The following is a 20,043-nucleotide window of genomic DNA, read 5'->3' on the forward strand; positions in this document are numbered from 1 at the left end:
GCAGCTTCTCTCATATTCCCCTAATATTCCTGCGGCATGCCTGGAAATGTCTCGCACGGTAATGGAATAGCGTACACCATCAACTTTGGCCTCTTGTTTTCAACCCCTTTGTGGTCCGATAGATTAACGTAGCATAATATAAGACGTGAAAAGGCAAGAAGCAGGACTCGTTTATCATAAACGCATCCGTGAACCCAAAAAATAAAAAATAAAAAGGTCTCGACAATCAAAGGAATTAGTAGGGGTAGCGAGGAAGAGAATAAGAAGAAAATCGAAGGTAATATTACACATAACATTGCTGTTTCTTTGGTCTTTAGCATATAAATCTGCAGCAGTGCATGATAGAGATGGGCGGATCCAAAACGAACTTGAGCTCTTACGACTCAGAGATGAAATATACGAGACATCTCAATGCTACAGAAAAATGAAACAAAGGAAAAGAAAAGGAAAAGGGAAGTTGGTCGTGGATGCCTTATCATATGCCCTAGCTAGAATGAAGTTTCTTCGAACAAAGCCAGCGAGAGGACTACATCAATTACGACCAAAGAAGATACAGCAGGGCAAGCCGACAGCTTCAAACCAGCCACGTTAATCAGCGTGGTCAAACCAAAGGTGATCCCCATGGCCAACCACCCTCCAACCAGCACCCTAGAAACCGACTTCGCCACCGGCGCTTTCCCTAGCACCGCGCTCAACCAGCCGAACCCTATCAATGCCATGCTTACCGCTGCTATCACCACTGCCAGTCTCACCTTGTATACCGTTACGAACGCCGCTGCCAGGAGCGGTACCAGCGCTCCCACTGCAAAGGCCAGTGCCGATGCCCCCGCCGCCTGCCATGGGCTCGGAAGCATCTCCTTCCTCGCATCCATTTCTTCGGCTCCTAGGGTTCCATTCCTGTCCTCTCTCTTGATTTGGGCCACCTCGATGTCGTACTGCGAGTACACAGATACGAGCTCCCCTATGGCCATGCTACAGGCCCCGCCGATCAGCCCCGCCACCCCGCTAAGCACCATAGACTTGGTGTCCTTGCGGACGGCACCGACACCCATCATGAGCGATGCCGTTGAAAGCAAGCCGTCATTTGCGCCCAACACAGCGGCACGGAGCCACTGAGCTCGCTTTGAGAAGTCGACGACCTCAACCTCTTGCTCAGGGGCTCGTTTGGTTTGTCCCTCGAGGTCAAGGGGAGGAGGAGGAGGCAGTTGTTGGTGGTCTTGTGGTTGAGTTGATGGTGCCGTTGCCATGGATGGATGGACTGAGATGAGTTGATTTGAGGAAGCTTCAGAAATGAACGGAATACTAGAGAGGAAGACAAGTGGAGGGCACACTCCCTGTCTCCCCTGAGAGAAGCTATTTATAGAAAAATGTGTGCGTTATAGGATAGACAGGTGGGTTATGGTGGAATGGAATCTAAGGTGTTCACGCCTGAGTAGGATTATATTTATGAGTAGAACGAAAAATCCTCAGCTAGTGACGAAATGCGAGCTACTTTATGTTCATGTTTTTTTACGGAATGCAAGCCATTTAGAAGCTAAATAAGTGAACAAATTAATCGAAGGACGATCTATCCACGTAAAATGAGTTATCTTTCTGGCATTTTCGGATAATGGGATCTGATGAGTTCACATTCCCTAAATTGCAAGGTAGGCGCCTCCATAAGCATGCTGACTGCTCTTATAATGTTAATGAGATCTCATTGCAAGTCCTCCAGAAATGGCAGGACAACGTCTACCATTGTTTTCGTTTATTTCTAGGAGTTCTTAAAGCATTCAACTAGTTCTCGTCGATCGCCATTGTCTCTCCTTCCCACACACACTCAAAGATTACTAGATTACTGGAGATGACTTAGGTTTGCGCTCCTAAGGGTGGCCCACACACTGCACAATCATGATGATACAAATCCAAGTCTTGAGTGAGGATGACAAATATGCTTACCATTTGAACAATATTTTCGGTTTGAGTAATAACATACTTACTCATCTTGAGTGCATACAATACAAAATCCTTACAAAACTGAGAATCCTGAATGATAATTATATTTGGGGAAAATTTCAAATAAAGGCTAAAAATGCTCTCATTTTATCAAATAAAAGCATGAAGTGACCATCACTCCTAAAGAAGGGTATGAAGTGATTATTCCTATTTTAAATAGGGCCTAACTTTCTTGGCTTGTTGGCCGATAAAATATTCTGGTTGATTAGGGTCCAAATACAAATTCAATTTAAATTAAAGTAGATTAATTTTTTTAAATGAAACTTAAAAAGAGGAAAAAACATAGGTAAGAGGGGCAACAACAAAGGCCAGCAGGGTCGCCGGCGCTTGGACAAGGGTTGGTGACCCTCGTTGACCAAAGTTGAGGGCCAGCAAGCCCTCGCCAGAAGTGGATTTGGGTGAGGTAGCAAGCGTCGCCCGACCTCGCTCATCGCCCAGCGCCTATTGACCTCGCCCTAGGTCTAAGGGCTTTGGGCAAATTTGTGTTTTCCTTTTGTAAAGTTTTTAATGAAAAGAAAAAACATAAAGATGAACGAAAAAAATTAAAAATTTAAAAGTTGAAATTGCCCTTCACAATTGGTGAGTTCAATGCCTTCTTTGAGACTGATATGGATATTATAAGTCCTTATTTGAAAAAATTGGAATACTCGTACCCTTATTTGAGAAAAGGTAGATGCTCACTAGCAAGACGTGCGAAGCACACGTCACTTTATTAACACATTCTACGGAATTTATTCTTTGAGCTTTATATTGCATATATAGTGAAATGAATAGCCTGAACAATATGAAAACCTAAAGTTATCATACAACTTCCATATCTGGAAAAGTTTACCAATTCGGCAAGGTCCCCGAAAACTATAGAATTTAGATGTTATACTACACGCCCATCATTCACTTGAAAATAATACAAATGACACTTAATTTAAATTCATTTTAGAAATAAAAGATAATATTTGATTATAGAGGGAAATTTTGAAAACAAACTTTGAATTCAAAAATGCAATAACCATGTGATTTTGGAGCCACGTTTTTGTTGAAGAAGTTGAGTGAATATTGGGAAATCTTCTACAACTTTGAGCGCTTCGGTTTCTCTTCATGGTTCGTCTAAGATAAAAAGCAAATTGAAGAGAAAGAGAAAAGAAGTTGACGAGAGCAAGAAAAGAGAAAAAGGTACAGTGGCAGAAAGAGAGAGAGGGGAGCCGTCCGTGGAGTCTTCGAAAGAGATAAAAAAAACAAAAGGTGAAAAGGAAAAAGTGAAAGGAAAGTTGCAGCAAGTGACGTGAGATGTGAGAGCAGGGAGAAAAACAAAAAAAGAAAGAGGGAAAAGTCATGTCAGCAGGAGGGAAAGAGAGAAGACCAGTGAGAGGACGTGAGGTAAAAAAAGAAGAAGAAATGATGAAGATGAACTGTTCATCTTCTTCGTGAAAGTCCCCACCAGTGTCTGCTGCTGTACGCCTCTTCCGCGCCGACCACCGCGCCATCACCAACGCCCGGCGTCTGCAACTCGGCCGACGCCAGAGCAACACGTTGCTGCTGCGCCTCAGCTTCTACAGCCTGTGCCTCTACAGCCACGAGCGGATCGCCTTCGCTCAGCAACACCGACGCCGCTGCCCTCCGGCGCTCGACCCCTTTTTGCTCACCGCGCCACAGCCGTTTGCAGGACCTCCACCCCAGCAGCTCGTCTCCGCTGCACCATATCCGCGCCTCCGCGCCCCCCTGACGATCGCGCCCGCGGTGTTCCATCCGCTCTCCGCACCGCGCAACACCGCAGCAGCTTGAACCGGATCCGCACCGCCTGCACCCGCCTCTGCATCAGCAACCCAGCCGCACCATCACTGCCCGTCCGCCACACTCATCAAGCCTCTGCCGTGCCTCATCGAGCCCCTGCTCGCTTGACGTCAGTAACAGCAACGTTGCCCCTTTTTCCGTCGCGATCCTCCTCTGCTCCGAGATCTGCAGCCAGCCCCCCGTGCGCGTCCACCACCGCTTCGTCGCTCTCCGCACCGCGCGACACCACCGCACCGACCCGCGGAGCCACTGCATTTCTGCTGATCTCGCCTTCACTTGATTGGCGACCCACTGACCCGTGACATTCCCGCCGCCGTTTTCCCGAGACGAATCGCAGTCCACCCATTCCGAAGACGTTGCTGTTGTCTTTGTCTCGTCTTTGTTTGCAGCTTTCCATCGGCGTTACTTCGACCAGGAATCGGCAGCAACCGACGCCGCTGCTCTCCCTCCTGCTGCGGCCGTCCGTGCCGAGTTCTCCGTCTGGTGCCATCTACCACCGTCGCTGCCCCCATTTTACAAGCCTTAGGTAGTTGTTAGTTTTTATTTTTTTTCATCTTTTACTTTATTTTGTTATCTTATCTTATTTTTAAGTTTATTACATGAATTGTAGCATTGCATGTCAGTATTCGTAGACCTTGTAGACATTAAGGGGTTTTATCTCAAATTATGATAATTATTAATTTGACCCGTAAGATGTCGGATCATTTTTTTAATTACCTTTAATTTTTAGGAATTTTGATAATATTTTAATTGTTAAATCATTATAGAGTTAAAATAATGGTTAATTTAATCTGTGAAATTTCTTTGTTAAATCAAGAGTAGAAATGCTTAAAATGTTCAAAATGTAAGTTGATCATTTTGAAAAAGAGTGTCATATGGTTTGGAAACCTTAAGAAAATATGGGCTAATACTACTTATATTTTAACACCAAAGGACCCAAGAAAGTTATTCAAGTAAATGGTGGAAAAGTTTCATTTGGAGAAACAACAAAGGAAGTATTGTGGATTTAACAATAAGTAATGTTTCATAGTGGAAGGACTTTACCAATTGTGTGTAATCTTTGGTTTCAAGATCTTTTTCAAGAAGGAATATGTTAGGATATCAAAAACTCTACTATCTTTCATGGGTCGTAGACATGGAAACATTTATCTTCCGGATGTGAAACCAAATGAATCGCAATGTTTTATCTCAATTCAAGACGAAAGCAAGCTTATGGCAGCAAAGCTTGGGCATGTCAACATGAAGCAATTAGCCAAAATCTCATCAAAGTAGCTTGTTCGATGACTACCCAAATTACCTTACAGATCCATGCACTCCATGTATTCCGAGAAAGCGGGTAAGAAATTCATTCAAGCCAATAAATCATGTCTCTACTAATCATGTACTACGGTTGCTGCATATGGATCTTAAGAGGTTGCCTAGTAATTGTGGACGATTACTCCCGTTTACCGGTATATTTCCTTGCAAGTAAGTCCGCGTATTTTGAAAAGTTTGCTAAAAAGGTTCCCCATTTTCAAGACAAAATTTTGTGATGAATCTGGTTTTAAAGCCTTAGCAAAATGGAGTTGTGGAAAGGATCTCTTCAGAAATGGCTAGAATCTTGTATCAGAAACAACTATTATTTTTTCAGTTATTTTAATTTCATCTTAAGACCTTAGAGAAAACGAATTGTTCAAAGATTTTGTTTCATATCTGCAAATGTTTTATATTGAAAAATGCAAAAGATCGAGTTGGTAAGTTTGAAGAAAGATCGGGATGAAGGTATCTTCCTTGGATATTCTACATACAAATGAATTGAGGAGCAATTGTCAAATTTCAAGACTCTTTATTCTGGCCAGGGATATACGCAAGAAGAAGGAATAGACTATGATGAGAATTTAGCAAGGTTAGAAATTTTGCTTGTTAATCCAGGTTTTAAAAATAATTATCTTGTCTTGTGCACATAGAGATTCGACATCATTTTATAAGAGACCGTGTTCAAAATGGAGATGTTTCAATTCAATTTGTTGACTCAAAGAATCAGCGGCGGATATATTCACAAAGCCTTTAGAGAAAAATCAATTTGAGTCTATACGCCGAGACTCAACATTTTGAGGTATGAGGATATCAAAGTCTCAAAGACTTTAGGACTCGGACTTACAAGACTTTATCTGAAAGACAGTCTTGGTACGTCCGTCAGACTGTAAGTCTTTCTCTCTTGAATCTCAACTTGGAAATGTACGATTGTCAGACTGTGTTTAAATTGTTGCTATATTTAATTGTGAAAATATTGCATCGTCAACGGATTATTTTTTCAGTTATTTTAATTCTCATCTTTATTCTTCATTTATCGGTTATATGCCCTAAAATGAATTCGTACCCCTTTGAACTACATTGATGATTTTCTTAAAGATAAAGGACATGGGAACGAATATATCTTTCTGAAAAAAATGGAAAGTTTGGGAATTGCTCGAAAAGGGGTGGCTGAGGAAACCCTTGCAAATATCCCAAGTGATCCTCGTGATCAGGCCGAATCTGTATATGGGAATGATGATGATAAATTGTACAGTCAATTCCAACCGAAAATGGGTGTTGCAAGGTTGATAACCAAGGAAAAATGAGAGATTTGTTCAGATCAAAGGAGCAAAAGGATTCGTACTCTAAATTGCCGAAGCGTGGGGTGATAAACCCTAGGAGCGTAGATTTTGATTTTTCTGGATGCTGTGAATATGAACTTGAGGGAAAAGTTCGGTTATCTTCAACTTGAAAAGTTCCCCGCTCCGACTCTGGGCAGGCCTATGCCGAATTGCTTGCATATTTATATTCAAATCTAAGTTTTTGGATGCGAATAGATTCTCGTTCAGCGTTAAAGACCAAGATTATGTCGTGGATATGAATATGCTAGCGGATGTGTTCAAAGAAGTCAAAAGGAAGATATCGCCCAATCAAAGTTTCTATTGCTCGGGCCACTTTGAAGCGGTGAAGGACGGAAGAACGAGATGAAAAGATCACCTACTTAAGGATGGTGTGCATTCAACATCTTGCTTCACAAGATTGTGATTAATTGCCTCGACCAAAATCGACTTCAAGATCGATGTTTCAAGTTGGGAGGCCAAGTTGATGTATGCCATTCTCTTTGGAAAAAGGTTTTCTCTCCCTCACACCGTGATGTTTCACATGTATAGAGCAATGATGAAGGACGGGAGGTCAACTCCCTTATCCAAGCCTTGTTACGAAGTTATTCGGACATCTGAATATTCAACCTCCACAAATCTTTTGTGTTCGACCATGCGATCATATGATGGTAGGTCTGAAAATGGTGACCAAAATGCGTACGAAGGAACCGAGCAAGGAGTTGGAGAAATTCAAAGGAGAAGACTCTGCAAATCTCATCAAATATCTTCTCGGCTAAAAGAAAAGGAAGGAGCCCATGGTTGCTCCATCCAAGAAGAAGAGCTCTCTCCTTGTTGAGGATGAAGATGATGAGGAAGACATCACCATCTCTCGCATTGGCTTTGAAGAATTTAAGTCGATCTGTTCCATAGAAAGAATCGGAGCAAATGACGAAAGAAGCAAGAGGAGAAGGAAGAAGAAGAAACAGAAGCTGAAAAAAGAAACAGGAGGAAAGACTCGAAGAAGAAAGAAGAGAAGAAGGAGAACCCGAAGAACACTCTTCTCCACACTGTAGGCATGGAAACGGGGGAGATCGGGGAGAAAGGAGGAAGTCTTCATGTCTGATGCAAGTGAAGGAGCCGCCTCACCGATGGACCAGGAGGATGTTTATGCATCTCAATTTCCAGAAGAAGGTCATGAAGTTTTCATCGCCAAACCTGCAAGATTATGCTTTAAAAATAATTACTTGTTTTGGAAAGATTAAAAAAAAAAAAGCACCAAATTTTTTTAAAAAAAAAAAATCAAAAGTACATAAAAATCTAAATATTGCATTAGAGCATTTAGGTTTAGTAATTTAGGACTGCATTTTTAGGTTTAGTAAATTAGAATTGTATTTTTAGGATTATAATTTTTAGATTATACTTTTAGATGGGTGATTTTTGTTTTTGTTTAATTATGACTAATTTTGAATAAAATTGGCACGTCTTGATAATTTTTAAAATAGCTTTTAAGATAAGATTATAGTTTAAGTTAAATTGATCCCCAAAATAAATTAGAATATTATTCACTTTAGATAGTTTAATTATACTTTTTAAATTCCGAATTTCAATAAAAAGAATCCAAAAAATATTAGGTACATATTAATTAACTTGCATTATAGGTTTAATTAGAATATTGTCATATCTAGAACTTAGGTACTTAGGTCCATACACATTTCATATTAAAGCAACACACCTAAATATTTTTAGATTAAGTCAATTTTCATTTAGTAAAACAAAAGAGGAACAAAAAATGTTATGCATGCCATATGAGTTATAGTTTAATCATTTTTTTTAATAAAAAAGAAAATGCTAAAAGATGATCATTGCACCATTAAGTTACTTTCTTTTCAATAAAAAGCATTATGTCAAAAAAAAAAAAAAAAAAAAACAAAAAAAAAAAACTAAAGATCATTCCCTTGGTTAGTTAATAGGTTAATTCATAATTAATCTAATTTCATATCATCATTATTTAACATAGGTTGCACATATGCATTAAAAAATGAATCATCATAAAAAAATCATAAAAGAGCATGCATGTAGAAATATCATGTCATTCATCACATATCACATAGCGCATGCATATTTAGGATTATGTAAATTAGATTGCATACCATACATATGGCGATAGTTCAAATTATGCCATATAAATCGCATTTCATATATCATTAAAGTAAAATTCATGCATATTAAATTTAGATTAAGATTGCATAATAATAAAAACTATGTATCATGCCATTTAGAAATCATGTTTAGAGCATGCATTTTTATTAACTTTTTTTTTTATTGAATGTTATTTTATTGATTGTGCACCGTATGACCATCATTTGCATGTTAGTAGTTTAAGTTTAAATTAATCAACATTGCCTGCAAAATATTTTTGAAATTAAAATAAAATGGTACCGAAAGGGCATTAGACTAATCTAGCGTAATCATGTCCCCCGGACCTACTGAATCTCTGGTTCATAAAAGTTAGGTATTCTCCCATACTTTACTTGGGTTTCTAACCAACTCTAATTGATTAGTGGCGGCTTTAAATTGAAAACAATTATATGTTTAAATATATTAATTTCTTAACATTAAGTCGCGATTGGTAGGACTTGGGAGGGTCCGTGCCAAGTCTTAGGACTTAGTAATCCATTAGCCCTTTCGAATAATTCACCTTAAAAAATGAAATTCGGAAAGGTCGCGACAAGGACAAGAAATTATGCACGTCTTCTTCATGATACATTCCTCTCTTTCTTCTGGCCCAACTTCACGATACATTCTAAAGCCAGTTCAATTCAGTACTTTCGTATGTTGCAACACGTTTGGTTTGACTTTAGTTGATGAGTACATGAATGGAAATTTTATAGAAAGTAAGCATCAGGAACTTCTTGAAAATAAAAAACCAAAGATCTTCAAAACTAGGGCGGAGATGCGTTGCGTCCTTCTGAAGGAGGGATGTTATCATTACGAGGGTTGCAAGGGAAGGCACGTTCGTGTTTGGTGTAGGCCCGAACGTGGCTTTCTTTAACGAGGCTTAATTGAATAGTCATTGCTCAAAACACTTTGTCCAGCCGGATTTGTATAAGTTGCACCTGTCACTCGCTTTTTATATGCATTTAGGCAATGTATGCAGCGTATATAGTTACAAGTGCTGTGATCATCATTCATATTAAAGCTAGCACCAATGGATGCGCACAATGATCAACATAGAGATCTTGCGACTCGCAAAGAATGCAGATCTATCTTCCAAGATTCTTTAAATCACTGAATACCAGTGGAAGTTGCCATTGCCAATTAATATGTGCATTATGCTTTTTTATCATATGAAGACGGTCTGCTATGCTAAACTTGCTTAGGCATCTTGTTAAATTCCTGTTGTTGTCATATAATACCAAAGCGTAAGTGTTGGAGAAATCTTCTTGAAGTGTTTTGAAGTTGACAAATCGTTTCTATCAGTCTAGTCTGAAGGCTTGCAGACTCTGCTATTTAAAGTCTGAAGACCTTGGGACAGCCGAGACTCAAGACTCAAAGTCTATCTTCATTGACAGTCTCTAATCCGTTGAAGAAAGGTTATCAAGAACTTGATGTTTCGTTGAGGATTTAACCTTATCAATCGGAGAAGATCTCATGGCTGGAGAAGACATAAACGGAGTCCTTTGATTGATCGAAGATTGATTCGATAATTGAAGATCCGGTGATTGCCTAAATATTATTGGAAGGTTCTCGCTTATGGAAACCGAGATCCCGATTGTATGGGCGAACGATTGATGGGCTATCAACACGTTCCATTTATAGCTTGGACAATCTTCCTAATTGATTCCGTCCAACGGGTAGATTGGAGGAATTCCTTTGGTAAGTGCCAACGTGTATGATGGCATAAAGGAGTATATAAGGAAGACTGTCTTAGTTGTTCAAGGTGTGCGCGATAGAAGAATTCCAAAGTCTGAAGCTCCTTTTTGTTTAGACAAATTCTTTGAGCGAATACTTGTATACGAAAGAGAGAGTATATATTTGTGAGAAATCTTGAGGAGGTGTGGTAGAACATCTACACTGTGGAATCAAGGCAAAGCCGTGCTGTAACCTCTCTCTTGTTCATAGTGGAATCCAGCCAATAGGCTGTCAGTGAAGAAGAGTGGACGTAGGCTTGATATAAGCCGAACCACTATAAACCGCGTGTTCAATTTTCTCTTCTCTCAGTCTTACTTTGATTATCGTTTCATCCAACTGTCTAGTATTGTGCAATTGCTTGAGAAAAATTCTTTATATACCTATTCACCCCCCCTCTAGGTACTCATACTAGCAATATCAGTAAGATGTAGAGGTACATGAGGATTATGCATCAATCTTTTAACCTTGAGTGTTGTTTGGGCATCATGTAGGGGTTAACAGTTCCAAGTTCTGTGTGTTCCAAGTTTCGTACAAGTTCCACCTGCAACTTAAAACCTATCCATTGGAACAGATTTCTCATTTTTTGGAACCTAAAACCTACTTTATATATCTTGAAACCTAAAACCTATCATATCATAGGTTTTAGGATTATATTAGTTCCACCTATATAATTAATTGAACGGCCATAATGAATCATCACCTTTAATTATCATCACTTGTTTTTGTAATCCACTAACCACAACTTATATTTAGACATGGGAATGATATGAAATATTAACAAAGTAAAAGTCTTTATCATAAAACATAAGCTTAGACTAATGATTCTAGATTGTACGTTCATCATCAGACGCCATAAAATACTGCAAGATCGCATGAAGACATAAAACAAGAAAAAAAACAAAACTTGTTCCAGGTTTCAGATTCCATCTATTTAGAACCTAGAACCCACTCGTTGAAAATAATTCTCTAATTTTTGGAACCTAAAACATACTATGCATACCTTGGAACCCGCAACCAAATAGGTTGCCACCAAATGTTCAGTTCCAGATTTCACCGGTCCAGATCTTCAGTTCCAAATTCCACCGGTCCAAATATCTAGTTCCAAATTTTACCTTGGAACCATGCTCATCCCTAGCATTGTGGATGTCATGCTTAGTAGCTAGTTTTTTTCAATCTTTTAAAGAAAAAGACCCCTTAGCGAGATTCGTAGTACCTTCTTGGAAAAGAAGACCTGAAGTCGACTGACCTCATGCCTGATAGGCTTGCGCATCATCAACGCCGGAAATCCGTCACACACTGGGCATTAAATAAACCAAATTGCAGAGAGGGTGAGAAGAGCAACGCAACTATACTATTACAATAAACAACATCCTGAAGCGAAGTTGTACATGTAAGGAGGGAGGATCAGATTACAGCCCGAGGTGTCGCTTTCTTTTCGCGTGGGAGAGTCGGGATTTGCGGGTCTCGACCCCCAAGGGATAAAGTCAATGAACTTAGCGAATGAAACACACGAAATCATGTAATAAATCATCGACATTATTCGGGCAATGCACATCTGAGACGGTCTGAATTCCCCAGGACCGCTTTCGAGGATTATTGTTAATAATGAGTGGGGTTACGCGTGGAGGCCATGCGCCTTTGGGATTGGGCATTAGTTTAAGTGATCAAACCTGACGTGGGATGCGGCTAGGCTATCCCCTTAAGTTTTCAATGATTCTGACATGAAGAAAAAGATGGAAAGTGGCGTGAAACCGCACAGATGCTGCCAGAGAAGGCGGGCAAAGAGTGGTCGAACATATAAAATGGAGGAAGAAAGGTATAGATGGAATAATATTAAGCACCAACTGAGGTGTTGGATTCCGTCCGAACGCGCAGCACTTAACACGGATTGGAATTTAATCAGGGTGCATCTGCTTCTCTCTTTTTCCCCCATGATTTGACTTCTTGTTCTCTTGTTTCGCTTGAATCTTCTAGCTCTTCAAAGAAAGCAATTAAGGAGCATTGACAAATTAATCTCAAATTAATTTTTTAACAATCAAAAACTCAAAATCGATATATTCGTGATAAATTTATTTCAAACTAATTTTTTGTGATGTGTGTATCGGTTTGGAGTTATTCGTGATATTAAGCTTTTTAATAAATGTGCTGAATATCAAGGTGAAGGGGAAAACAAAAGGGAGATATTTGGAATATAATTAAGAAAGAAAAGCATGGCGCGAGACGATCGACCGGTCTTCGTCTATGGATTTGTACCGCGTAGAAAGAGAACCACGAGGAAAAGCCAAAGCATGACGTGGGGGATGTGAAGGAGTGTGGAGGGCACACGCGTGAAGGAGTGTGGAGGACACACGCCCGCCCCCACTGCGCACGCCATGACGAGGGCATCGTTCGGACAAAGAAAAATGGGAAAGGTCGAAAACCAGATGCAGATGCTGTCGTCAGGTGAGGAGTAATCAGAAGCATGTCGGAAGGCGATAGGCATGGGAATTAGGATCTGTAGCGTTCACACCTTAAGGATCGCATTCAATAGCATCATCATGGGGGCATAACTTGCTCGAGGGGCAAAAACAATATGCGGATCTCGTCTCGTTTTCTCCCCTTTTTCAAGGGACCAGCATCATCTCCCTTTACTTGGCAACGAAACTTGACAACCAATTACATAGCACAATCACATACATAACCGGATCTCAAACAATTCCATCTCAATGTCATTTACGCCTTTGCCACTAGGCAACTCGTTAAGAATTAGCTGCCAAATCACGACATTGGAAAGTGAACTTTTTTTACACACGAAGGATTTCCAATTCAATGCATATAATATGATGGCTTAGTCCCCAAGCACATGCGCTTACGGAGTTAACCAAATAAGCAAAGCCCCATAACGTTTTCATCTTTATTCATAATCTGATCCACTACTTATCGATATAGTTTCTAAGACAACCCATATCAAGCATCTTTTCCAGTTACTGGTACAAAATCGGAGGATGGGATGCATTCATCCCGCTTGAACAAATCACAAAAGAAGTTCGACTTATAAATTTTGCCTCTCTTCGTTACTTCAGCTTTTCAAACAATTTCGTAGCCACCTGCAATGCACCAGAATATTTTTCAGCAGAGGGACATCTATAATCCACAGTGGCATCATTTACTCGAGGGAAGGAGTACTCACGCAGTTGTCAATGCAGTGCCGATAATCGAAGTATTGTCCCGTGCAGTGCTTGTGCCCGCTCTCGTCGCCCTCTACTCTCTTGACACATGCCTGAACCAATAGAAAAACAAAAGCCATCTCATTCGCTTGAGAGGTCTAGGAGGCTACGCAATGAAACCTTGGCATCATCGGAAAAGAGGCCCTACGCTAAGAAAACCAAAAAACTTGAGATTCTGAGGGTGAGAATCACAATATCGTTCTATCCCAAACAAGCAAACCTTTCTTTCGCCTATGATAACATCATGCTTCAGTTTGCACCACAGAATGCTTACTCTTTTAACAACGGTAAAAGAACAGCATGTAGTATTGAGTAAATGATAATACAGTAACACCTGTGACACTAAAAAGTTCTTCAAAAGTAGTACACTGTTCAAACGAAGCTATAATCACCATCACCATCCTCAAAATTGCTTTATATAAGTAAAGGAGACCGCTTTAGTGTACCTTATATTCAAGCAAAGGTTTCACACATTTTAACTTGCACAACCCTTCGAGATACTTCTTCATGTCAACAAGTTCCTCGTCTGCCCTAGACATAACACAGCTTTTTAGGGGAATACAATTGATATAAAGGCATGGTGCAGCATACTTGCTTGAAGATGGAACATATCGGAAAGATTTTGAAAGAACTTGCATACAATAAATAGATAAATTTATCGAGGGTCCTACAAAACCTATTCTCTTTAATGAACTCAAAATGCCTTTTCAGAGATTCATAAGATAAATCATTACATAAAAGTCATATCAGAAAATCAACTTAACAATAACAAAAAATGTTACATAACAACAATTAAACAACGATTTGCTGCCATCATATTGAGAGAACTTTTCACGAGCCAAGCGATATCACAGTGTTTCTTCCCCATTGAGCAATGTCATATAAAACGATCCTGAATACGAAGATAAGAAATCGATATCCAAATAATAAACATTCTAAAAACATGAAATCGGGTTGATAAATAGAAAAAATATAATGTCATATGACTTGAGACTGCAAAGAAATTCTACGATTGGGCTACTTTAAGTGGCAAGTTGCCCAACAGGACAATTTACATCCTTAAAAAAAGACTAATAAAGGGCTTATGGAAGAGATTAGGCGCTCTCTTTTGTTTCTTCTCACGAAAGAGCTAATGCGACCCATCGTTTCTCTTTGCACAGAGGAGCGTTTTTAATCATGGCATGGAAATGTGGTTTTTACTTTTCTAGACTTGTGGCGGATAATGGGCTGAAGATTTGGAGTGGATTTGAAACGCATTCGGACCCCAAAAATCAAGCTTCTACTAAAATCATGGTTCAACCGTCGGAATTCGGGTCTGTCCGGGTCGTATGGACTTCGACTAATTAAAATGGGTCTACTGTTCAACCGGACCGGTTTCTGGTTTAATTAGTTGAAATGGCAGAGCGCTTCTGGTACGGATTTAAAGACATTGTAACTATGTTTCATTGTGTCGTCATTGTTCAGTTGGTTTCATGTGGAAATTAAGCGGTATAATATGACGGGCCTGGCATGAAATGAAAAGCTTTAGGCCAAGATACTATTGGCGCAAAAGTACACAGATTTCTTTCAAGCTCATCCTCTAGGCAATTGTCAGTACTTCTATTTGTTTCAATAATTATGAAATGGACCTATGCATAGGTGGACTTAGATAACTATCATATTCTATTAGGTTTTCAAGACAAAATTGATTTGTATCAAGTGCAAGATGATAAATGCGATCGACATGGCATTGATGAAGATTAAGGGTCATATATTATATAATAGTATCATCACCTATCAATCGAGAATTATCATCACAGAAACAAACTTAATCGCTTTTGGAATGTAAAAGTGCCAGTAAATTAACTAGATTTTATCCGCAAGACTGAACTATGAAGTCTGATTTTGATGGGAATTTCCTTATGCATATTAGTTAGTTTATGGGGATTTTCGGAAAGATTGCTTCAGAAGTACTTATCAAGTTACACGTAATAGGATAGGAATGTCTAAGTAATAATTATGTTATTTCGATGGTGCCTCTCAGCCCCCGACCTCCTCGCCCTGGTGACCGTCGCTGCGATTTCCACTGGAGAGAGGAGAAAGGGTGGGCCATCGAGGCGAGTGGCTCAACAGCATAGCAAGATGGTGGCAGCAGCGGCGAGGGGTGGAGAGAGGAGAAGAGTCTGCTATGTGTGCGCACAGTTGAGTGCGAAATAGGGTGGACGAAAAAATGGGTATTAGGAGTGAGCATTTCTTGCGGCTCCTGCTAGACCAAAGTGATCAGTTCTGGGTAGTTCCCGATCTACAAATTTAGAACCAGCAATAATCAGTCTGGTTCCCAATTCCTCACGCAGAACTGGACTGATTGGACGAGATTGACGAATGAGAAGAAATCGAATACAGAACAAGATCTTGAACAATCAATGAGAATACCTCAGCTTCTGATATATTTCTTCTTCAGAACTTCAAGTTCATTCTTTACACGATTTTCTCCATTTCCCAGATACAAAAGACGGAGAGAAAGCTCCGAATGAATCAAGAAAAACTAGTGACTGAAAACTAACAATGAACTCTCGCTACTCCTTCTCTCGTTCTCTCTTTTCCTTTTATACTAAATGACGAGCTCAACTGTTTTCTGTTATAGAATTGTTACAACAGAATAATATGAAAAACACACGTGCATTTCTTCTGACTGTGCAGCTCCTTTAATTTGCTTGACCTGCTTCTGTGTTTCAGGTTTTGTTGTCACGGATCGCCAGCTCCTGCTGTCATGGATCGCCAGCTCATCAGTTTAATTGGATCGCCAATCTCACAACCTTCCTCTGTTTCGATTGCTTCTTCAAGTTTGGCTTTTCTACTGTCACTGACTTTTATGCTCTTCTGATCTTTCAATACCTGTTTAATTCCTCTAACAGAAGCCGACCCGGTTTGCCTTTTCCTTTTCCCCTCCTCTATTAATAAGTGAACCACTTAGAGGCAATTATTAATCTTAATCTGTCAAAGTTGAATGGTAAGTCATTACCTGGTAGCACTCATGACGAAGTTGTGGACCTTAAAATTAAGGTTAGTGGACTCTTCACACATTAATTTTGGTTTGAAAATTCCTTTCGTGCAACCAAATAGCAGATCCTACCTAATGAGCGGTAGTATTACTAAATGCCTGCATATGAAAGCAACAAAAAAGAAAGGAAAAAAACAAAAAAAACAAAAAAAGAGAAAGAACACCACCTGCTCCAATTGGACCCGATCAATTTCCAGTTTTAGGTTTTAAGGTGGGAACCAACGCACCCTAAAATTGATCATCCCTCATAGGTACGAGTTTTGAGGATGGATGTGTTTTTATTTTTTTCTTTTAAGAAAGTTGATAATCTAATATTTTCTGTTGAGTTGATGATTTTTCTCTATATGTTCATATAAACTTGAATATGTTTATTTTTTTCTCACAACGATCTCTAATAGATTTTCCTGATTTTGTATACCGCGATCATGCCTATGGTTTTAATTACACTTACCGTGTACCAAAGACATTCCGAGTCAACCGCAACAAGCCCATGAGATTTGAAACCTGATTTCGTGATCCATCGTGACAGAATCGATACATCCTCTCCCATCTTCCTCTAATATTCCTGCGGCCATACCTAGAAATGTCTCGCGCGGTAATGGAATAGCACACACCATCAACTTTGGCCTCTTGTTTCCAACCCTTGTGGTCCGATTACAGATAAATCGTAGCAAAACATAAGACATGAAAAGGCAAGGAGCAGGACTCATTAAACGCATTCGTGAACAAAAAGATAAGAGAGAAATTAAGGGGAACGGTAGCGAGGAAGAGAACAAGAAGAAAATCGAGGGTAATTATCACACATAACATTGCTTAGACTTCTGTCTTTAGCTTATAGATCTACAGCAGTGCATTTTCAAGATGGACAGATCCAAAAACGAACTTGAGCTCTCACAACTCAGAAATGAAATATACGAGACATCTTGATGCTACAGAAAAATAAAAGAAAGGAAAAAAAAAAGGAAAAGGGAAGTTGGTCGTGGATGCCTCATAATGTGCCCTAGCTAGAATCAAGCTTTCTTCAAGCAAAGCAAGCGAGGGACTACATCCATTACGACCTAAGAAGATAGAGCATGTTAATGTTATTGCTGGTTATTAATACCCATCAAGGAAAAACTACATACGATGCTCACAACTCCTATACACCAGCAGAGCCAACCAGCTTGGTCAACCCAAAGGTGAGGCCCATGGCCAACCACCCTCCAACCAACACCCTAGAAGCCGACTTCGCCACCGGTGCTTTCCCCAGCACTGCACTCAGCCAGCCAAACCCGATCAAGGCCAGGCTCACCGCCGCTATCACCACCGCCAGTCTCACCTTGTACTCCTTTACAAACGCCGCCGCTAGGAGCGGAACAAGTGCCCCCACCGCGAAAGCCAGTGCTGATGCCCCCGCAGCCTGCCATGGGCTTGGAAGCTTCTCCTTCCTTGCGTCTATTTCTTCAGCTCCTAGTGCTCCGTTTCTGTCCTCTCTCTTGATCTGGGCGACCTCGATGTCGTACTGCGAGTACACGGATACGAGCTCCCCGATGGCCATGCTGCAGGCTCCGCCAATCAGCCCCGCCACCCCGGTTATCACCATAGTCTTGGAGTCTTTGCGGACAGCACCGACACCCATCATGAGTGACGCCGTGGAAAGCAGGCCATCATTCGCACCCAGCACGGCGGCACGGAGCCACTGAGCTCGCTTTGAGAAGTCGACGACCTCCACCTCTTGCTCGGGGGCTTGTTTGGTTTGTCCCTCGAGGTCAACTTTGAGGGGAGGAGAAGGGGGAGGCGATTGTTGGTGGTCTTGTGGTTGAGTGGATAGTGCCGTTGCCATAGATGGATGGAGAGAGATGAGTTAATATGAGGAAGCTCCAGAAATGAAAGGAATATTAGAGAGGAAGATAAGAGGGCGTGTGGAGGGCACACTCCCTGAGAGAAGCTATTTATAGAGAAATGTGTACGTTATAGAATAATATACAAGTGGAGTATGGTGGAAGATGGGACATGGGCTTCTATAGTTGGTGGAATCTAAGGTGTTCACACCTGAGTAGGATTATATTTTTCAGTAGAATGAAAAAACCTTTGCGAGTGATGAAATGCAAGCTACTTCATTTTCATGTTTTTTATGGAAAACAAACCTTTTTCAGAAGCTAAATAAGAGAACAGATTAATCGAGGGACAAGCTATCCACATAAAATGAGAGCTATCTTCGGGGCATTTCCGGATAATGGGATCAGATGAGTTCACATTCTATAATTTGCGGATAGGTGCCTCCATATGCATGTTGACTGCTCTTATAATGTAATATGAGGTCTCATTACACTTCCTCCAGAAATAATAGGACAACTTGTACCATTGTTTTCGTTTATTTCTAATGGAACAACCGGAGTTCTTAAAGCATTCAACTAATCCTCGTCGAGCGCGACAATCTCTGCATCCCACACACACTCGAAAATTACAGGAGATGACTAAGGTTTGCACTCCTAAGGGTGGCCCTAAGACAATGGACAATCATGATGATTTGAATCCAAGCCTTGAGTGAGGAAGACAAATATGCTTACCACTTGAGCAATCTTTTCGGAATGAGTAATAACATACTTACTCATCTTGAGTGCAGACAAAACAAAATCCTTACAAAACCGAGAATCCCGAATGATAGTTTTATTCGATATGGATAGTGTTAAAGTTAGATGCTCACTAGTAAGATGTGCGCAAAGCACACGCCATTTTATCAACACGTTCCACTAAATTTATTCTTTGAGCTTATATTGAATATATAGAGAAATGAATAGCCTGAACTATGAAAGCTAAAATCATCATACAACTTCCATATTTGACAAAGTTTACCAATTCCGCAAGATCCCCAAAAACTATAGACTTTAGATGTTATACCACACGCCCATCATTCGACGTTGTTACCTGAAAATAATACATGAGGGCAAGAATTTATGCACTTCTTCTTCATAATACATTCCTCCTTTTCTTCTGGCGCAACCTCACAATACATTATCAAACCAGTTCAGTTTAGTACTTTTGTATGTTGCCATATGTTTGATTTGAGTTCAGGTGATGAGTAGATGAATCGAAATCTTGCAGAAAGTAAGCATCACGAACTTCTTTAAAATAAAAAACGAAAGATCTTTAAAACTAGGGCAAAGATGCGTTGCGTCCTTCCGAAGGATGTTACCTTTACGAGAGTTGCAAGGGAAGGCACGGTCGTGTTTGGTGTAGGCCCAAACGTGGCTTTCTTTAACGAGGCTTAACTGAATTGTCATTTCTATCAGACACTTTGTCCCACAGGATTTGTATAAGTTGCACCTGTAACTCTGCTTTTTATATGCATTTAGGTAATATATGTAGCGTATATAGTTACTAATACCATGATCATCATTCATATTGAAGCTAGCACCAGCGAATGCGCACATCCATCTGCATAAAGATCTTGCAACTCGCATAGAATGTAGATCTATCTTCCAAGATTCTTTAAATTGCTAATTACCAGTGGAAGTTGCTGTTGCCA

At 40.2% G+C, this 20,043-nt stretch overlaps 3 protein-coding genes across 3 annotated transcripts; all 3 read right to left on the reverse strand.

The window, feature by feature from the left end:
* Nucleotides 1-488: 488 nt before the first annotated feature.
* Nucleotides 489-9,689, reverse strand: LOC104419936 (vacuolar iron transporter homolog 4). The gene is made up of 3 exons (XM_039302645.1): nt 9,674-9,689; nt 6,573-6,592; nt 489-1,151 (listed from the first exon to the last, which is right to left on the reverse strand). The coding sequence occupies exons 1-3, from the start codon at nt 9,687-9,689 to the stop codon at nt 489-491; spliced, it is 699 nt and encodes a 232-aa protein (XP_039158579.1).
* Nucleotides 9,690-13,334: 3,645 nt separating this feature from the next.
* On the reverse strand, nt 13,335-14,034 carry LOC120288577 (cytochrome b-c1 complex subunit 6-like). Its single transcript, XM_039302646.1, has 3 exons — nt 13,942-14,034; nt 13,459-13,548; nt 13,335-13,375 (listed from the first exon to the last, which is right to left on the reverse strand). The coding sequence occupies exons 1-3, from the start codon at nt 14,032-14,034 to the stop codon at nt 13,343-13,345; spliced, it is 216 nt and encodes a 71-aa protein (XP_039158580.1). The 3' UTR covers nt 13,335-13,342.
* Nucleotides 14,035-17,319: 3,285 nt separating this feature from the next.
* Nucleotides 17,320-18,428, reverse strand: LOC104419937 (vacuolar iron transporter homolog 4). The gene has a single exon (XM_010031774.3). The coding sequence runs from the start codon at nt 18,355-18,357 to the stop codon at nt 17,674-17,676; it is 684 nt and encodes a 227-aa protein (XP_010030076.1). The 5' UTR covers nt 18,358-18,428; the 3' UTR covers nt 17,320-17,673.
* Nucleotides 18,429-20,043: the final 1,615 nt, after the last annotated feature.

Source organism: Eucalyptus grandis, chromosome 9 (genome assembly GCF_016545825.1).
Source record: "Eucalyptus grandis isolate ANBG69807.140 chromosome 9, ASM1654582v1, whole genome shotgun sequence".
Taxonomy (NCBI): Eukaryota; Viridiplantae; Streptophyta; class Magnoliopsida; order Myrtales; family Myrtaceae; genus Eucalyptus; species Eucalyptus grandis.

Bases quoted from the DNA above. Each gene is read 5' to 3' on its own strand.
- LOC104419936 (XM_039302645.1), bottom strand. The intron at 1,152-6,572 runs GCAATTCGGCAT...CGAGCCCCTGAG, and splicing joins ATTTGAATATAAATATGCAA to CAAGAGGTTGAGGTCGTCGA.
- LOC120288577 (XM_039302646.1), bottom strand. From the start codon at position 14,034: ATGTCTAGGGCAGACGAGGAACTTGTTGACATGAAGAAGTATCTCGAA. The intron at 13,549-13,941 runs GTACACTAAAGC...CTATTGGTTCAG, and splicing joins AACCTTTGCTTGAATATAAG to GCATGTGTCAAGAGAGTAGA. The intron at 13,376-13,458 runs GTGAGTACTCCT...GGTGCATTGCAG, and splicing joins GGCACTGCATTGACAACTGC to GTGGCTACGAAATTGTTTGA.
- LOC104419937 (XM_010031774.3), bottom strand. From the start codon at position 18,357: ATGGCAACGGCACTATCCACTCAACCACAAGACCACCAACAATCGCCT.